This window comes from Piliocolobus tephrosceles, chromosome 1 (assembly GCF_002776525.5).
Source record: "Piliocolobus tephrosceles isolate RC106 chromosome 1, ASM277652v3, whole genome shotgun sequence".
Classification (NCBI taxonomy): Eukaryota; Metazoa; Chordata; class Mammalia; order Primates; family Cercopithecidae; genus Piliocolobus; species Piliocolobus tephrosceles.
The window spans coordinates 206,198,061-206,202,903 of NC_045434.1; the positions used below are offsets into that span (position 1 = coordinate 206,198,061).

The 4,843-nt window shown below is 51.5% G+C and overlaps 1 protein-coding gene across 1 annotated transcript; it reads right to left on the reverse strand.

The window, feature by feature from the left end:
• Positions 1-1,155: 1,155 nt before the first annotated feature.
• SRARP (steroid receptor associated and regulated protein) lies at positions 1,156-3,896 on the reverse strand. The gene is made up of 2 exons (XM_023193541.2): positions 3,753-3,896; positions 1,156-1,919 (listed from the first exon to the last, which is right to left on the reverse strand). Exons 1-2 carry the CDS (start codon positions 3,832-3,834, stop codon positions 1,492-1,494), a joined length of 510 nt encoding a protein of 169 aa, XP_023049309.1. The 5' UTR covers positions 3,835-3,896; the 3' UTR covers positions 1,156-1,491.
• Positions 3,897-4,843: the final 947 nt, after the last annotated feature.

The following is a 4,843-nucleotide window of genomic DNA, read 5'->3' on the forward strand; positions in this document are numbered from 1 at the left end:
CAGCTCTCTAACCTATAAAATGGTCGCAAATATAGTGCCCATGTTGTTTATGTGACACAGAGTAAATGGTCAATATATGTTAAATGTTAGTGGCTATTATTTGTAGGAACCTAGTAAAATAGTCATTGAATAAATTAATGACCGGGTACGGTGGCTCACACCTGTAATCCAAGCATTTTGGGAAGCTGAAGCGGGAGGATAGCTTGAGGCCAGGAGTTCAAGACCAGCCTGGGCAGTACAGCGAGACCTCTTCTCTACTAAAACTCAAAGAAGTCAAGCTGGACAGAGTGGTGCGCCTATAGTCTCAGCTACCCGGGAGGCTGAGGCAGGAGGATCACTTGAGCCCAGGAGTTTGAGGCTGCAGTGAGCTGTGATTATTCCATTGCACTCCAGCCTAGGTGATAGAGTGAGACTCTGTCTCTAAAATAAATAAATACATAAAAACTCAGTGATTTTTATCTGGGAGCCTTGAGACTGACTTCCTTAAATAGGTTGATTTAGGGTTTTTTACAGTGCTGTGCATCTCTTAGAGACACCCTCACACCACACCAGTAACCCCACCTCCTACTCAGGGAACACAGTTACCCTGAGGGGTGAACCTCCTCCCCTAACCTTTTTTTTTTTTATCCTTAGAAGGCAGCATGAGCCTGGTGTGCAGTAGATGCTCAATAAATAATATGTCTCATTTTCATTCGTTCAAATATGATACTCTGTTTCTGAGCACTTCCTTCCCTTTTGAGAAGCCAGGTCCCCTTATTTCCCACCTCAGATCCCCAGGTCCCACCTGGGTTGCCTTCTGGGACGGAGTCTCCTGGGAGCCAACTTCCCTGAGCCTCCCAGCCCCCACTGGCATGCCTTTGCAGTGACCTACACCTTTGCCTCTGAGCCAAGATGGCAGTAAGAAACCCGCTGCCCCTCCCCGTCATGCTGGGGCATTCTGACCTCCTCTCTGGCCTGCCCTGGGGTAAGATGACAGCAGGTGACCCTGGGGAGGGTGGATTTTCTCAGGGCTGGCCCCTTCTCATCTTTTAGATCGCACTTTTTTCCCTGCGCAGAGAGGCCCTTCCCAAGCACTGCATCAGGGAAGGTCTTCACCCCAGTCACTCTCCTTCTAGCATCCTGTTTCAGTTCCTGCAGAGCATTTGCCACTGTTCAAAATCATCTTTATTTATTGGGTTACTTTATTTATTTGGGTTGGGTTCCCTCTACCCCAAAAATACCAGCTCCAAGAAAACCATAGTATCTCCCCAGGACTTTGCAGGGCCTGGCATGTAGAAGATGTACCAGTAATACTTGCTGTATGAATGAATGAATCTCTTCGTGTGCGGGTGCCTTATCCTGCCTCTGCCACTCAATGGATGTTTCAGATGCCACTTAGCGGATCTAATGATCTTTCCTTGGCTCAAGCACAAAAGACTCCTGCTTATCTGGGGAAGCAGGGCCAGGCCCTGGGAATTGCAGCCTCTGGGCATCAGAGCCTGGCCTTTCCAGCTAATCTGCCTGCCCACAGACACAAGAGGAGAGGGCTTTCAGCGAATCCTTGACTGTTCCCCAAGTCGAAGACCTCACAGGCACAGCCTTCACGGGTTTCTCCTTAGCCTCAGGAACCTCCTGGGGGCAGAGCGGGCTGACCGGGAAGGAAGCTGAGGCCGCAGCCCCTCTGCAGAGCGGCAGGGTGGCCCTGGCCTGGGCAAGGCATCCCCCACCCATGGGGGTCACCCGAGTCAGATGGGGCCAGTTTTCCCCACAGAACACAATGTAGGTCTTCATTGGTGGGGTGACAAGCCCTTGACTGGGACTGGGGGCTTGGGGTGGTGATGCGGTTGCTGCCAGGGACAGCTGCTTCCCCCGGGTGCAGTCAATAACAAAAGTCAGATGAGCCGTGGGGACGGTCTTCTGATGCCCGGCCAGCTTCCCACCTAGAAGGGAGGAAGAGACTGAAAGTGAGCACAAGCAAGGGACTTTTTCCCCCCGAGACAGGGTCTCGTTCTGTCGCCCAGGCTGGAGTGCAGTGGCACGATCGTGGCTCACTGCAGCCTCAGCCTCAGGGGGCTCAATCCATCCTCTCATCTCAGCCCCCTAAGTAGCTGGGACTACAGGCTCATGCCACCACACCTGGTGAATTTTAAATTTTTTCGTGGAGATGAGGTTTTCCTATGTTGCCCAGGCTGGTCTCAAACTCCTGGACTCAAGAAATCCTCCTGCCTCAGCCCAGTCTGCGCTGGGATTACAGGCGTGAGCCATCGCACCCCACCAGGACATGGTTTCCTGAATTCATTTGTTTATTCGCTTTTTTTTGAGACGGAGTCTCGCTCTGTCGCCCAGGCTGGGGTGCAGTGGCTGGATCTCAGCTCACTGCAAGCTCCGCCTCCCGGGTTTATGCCATTCTCCTGCCTCAACCTCCCAAGTAGCTGGGACTACAGGTGCCCGCCACCTCGCCTGGCTAGTTTTTTGTATTTTTTAGTAGAGATGGGGTTTCACCGTGTTAACCAGGATGGTCTCGATCTCCTGACCTCGTGATCCGCCCGTCTCGGCCTCCCAAAGTGCTGGGATTACAGGCTTGAGCCACTGCGCCGGGCCCATTTGTTTATTCATTCGATGAGTTTAACTGAGTTGGTTGATACACCAACAGAGGAGGACAGTCAGGGTTTAAGTGTATGGATTTCAGCATCAGAGAGACCTGAGTTCAAGTCTCTGCTTACCATCCATCCATCTGCCTTCCAGGAGCACAGAGTCCAACATGTCAGTGCCTTTCAACTTTGCTGTTCCCATGAGTTGCCTGGGAACTTGTTAAAATGCAGAGTCTAGTGCAGTGGGGCTGGGGTGGGGCCTGAGACTCGCATTTCTAACAAGCCCCCAGAGGATGCGGATTCTGCTGGTCCACGGACCACATTATGAAAAGCACAGTCCTCAACCCAAGAGAGGAAAGCCCTGGCCATCTTTCCAGGTGAGAAAACTGAGGCTCAGCCTGCACAAGTGTTGGTAGGTCTTAGGGAGCATCTTGCTACTCTCCCCCTCCCCACATAATCTTGTCCACAGCCTCAGAGAATCCCATCGGTACCTGGTGGTATCTGCCCTGGCAATCCCCCAGCTCAGATCCCAGCACAGGGGAGAGGGATGGACAAACCAGCCAATAGATTTATCAATGAAGCAGGTGTCTGAGCAAGTGTATCTGAATCTAAAGCCTGTGCTCTTAAAAAGGGAACTTTTTGAGTTACCCAAATAACATACACATCCATTCTTTTAGCTACGTGCTGTGAACCACGACGTGGGCTCAGAAGGAAGCTTATGTTCTAGTAGGTTGGCTAGCACAGGAAATAAAACAAGCCCGCCCTTGGCTTGAGAATCCCAGCAACCCGAGGGAGGTAGCATGTTTGCCATCAGACCCCCACTCCCAGTTGGTCTTTCTTTCTTTTTTTTTTTTTTTGAGATGGAGTCTCACATTGTTGCTCAGGCTGGAGTGCAGTGGCGCAGTCTCAGCTCACTGCAACCTCCACCTCCTGAGTTCAAGCGATTCTCCTGCCTCAGCCTCCCGAGTAGCTGGGATTACAGGAGCCCGCCACCACACCATACATTTTTTGTATTTTTAGTAGAGACGGGGTTTCACCATGTTGGCCAAGCTGGTCTTGAACTCCTGACCTCATGATCCGCCCACTTCAGCCTCCCAAGTGCTGGGATTACAGGCATGAGGCACCATACCCAGCCCCCAGCTGGTGTTTCTGTGGGGCTGGGGTCCCTTTGCCACCTCTTACCAGAGCTGGTCTCCAGGTCCGTCTCACGGATGGTGCCTTTGAGGTTGGCTCTCCAGTCCCTGTGGTCTTCTGAGGGAGCCATGTGGCTACTTCGGCGCCTGCTAAGCTCTGGCAGGAGGGGAGCTGTCCTCGGCCACTCTTCCAGGATGTGGCTCCCCCACTGCGGGACCAGACCTTTTATACTGACCGGATCCGGATTCTCTGAGTATGTTCCACCAGGAGCCAAAGGAACCGGCCCAGAGCAGTCAGAGGATCGCTTTGATCAACAGGGTTATGTCAACAGGATTATTGTTGGGTCAATGGGAGGCAGGCCTCCTACCAAACAGACCAAACAGACACAATTTCTTCCAACTGCAGCTGCTTCCTGATTTAGGTTAGGCCTCTGGAACCTTCTCATCCAGCCTCAATTTCCCAAATCTCAGTCATTATCCAATGGTTCCACCAGTTTGTTTTTTTCCCCTGTCTAGGAACTATATGTAATGCTACTTACTTCACATGTCCTTGAAGTCAGCCAACTGTTTTTACTGAAAAAGAAGTGCACTTGGCTGGGCGTGGTGGCTCATGCCTGTAATCCCAGCACTTTGGGAGGCCAAGGTGGGTGGATCACAAGGTCAGGAGATCAAGATCATCCTTGCTAACATGGTGAAACCCCGTCTCCACTACAAAAAATTAGCCGGGTGAGGTGGCAGGCACCTGTTGTCCCAGCTACTCCGGAGGCTGAGGCAGGAGAATGGCGTGAACCTGGGAAGTGGAGCTTGCAGTGAGCCGAGTTTGCACCACTGCACTCCAGCCTGGGCAACAGAGCGAGACTCCGTCTCAAAAAAAAAGAAAAAAAAGAAAGAAAAAGAATTGCACTTTATTTTATGTATGTATGTATGTATGTATATATTTTGAGACGGAGTTTTGCTCTTCTTGCCCAGACTGGAGTGCAATAGCACGAACTCAGTTTACCGAAACTTCCACCTCCCAGGATCGAGTCATTCTCCTGCCTCAACCTCCCTAGCAGCTGGGATTACAGGCATGCACCACCACACCCGGCTAATTTTGTATTTTTAATAGAGACAGGGTTTCTCCATGTTGGTCAGGCTGGT

Coding starts and splice junctions, on each gene's coding strand:
- SRARP (XM_023193541.2), bottom strand. CDS start 3,834: ATGGCTCCCTCAGAAGACCACAGGGACTGGAGAGCCAACCTCAAAGGC. Junction 1,920..3,752: donor GGACCTGGAGACCAGCTCTG/GTAAGAGGTGGC, acceptor CCTCCCTTCTAG/GTGGGAAGCTGGCCGGGCAT.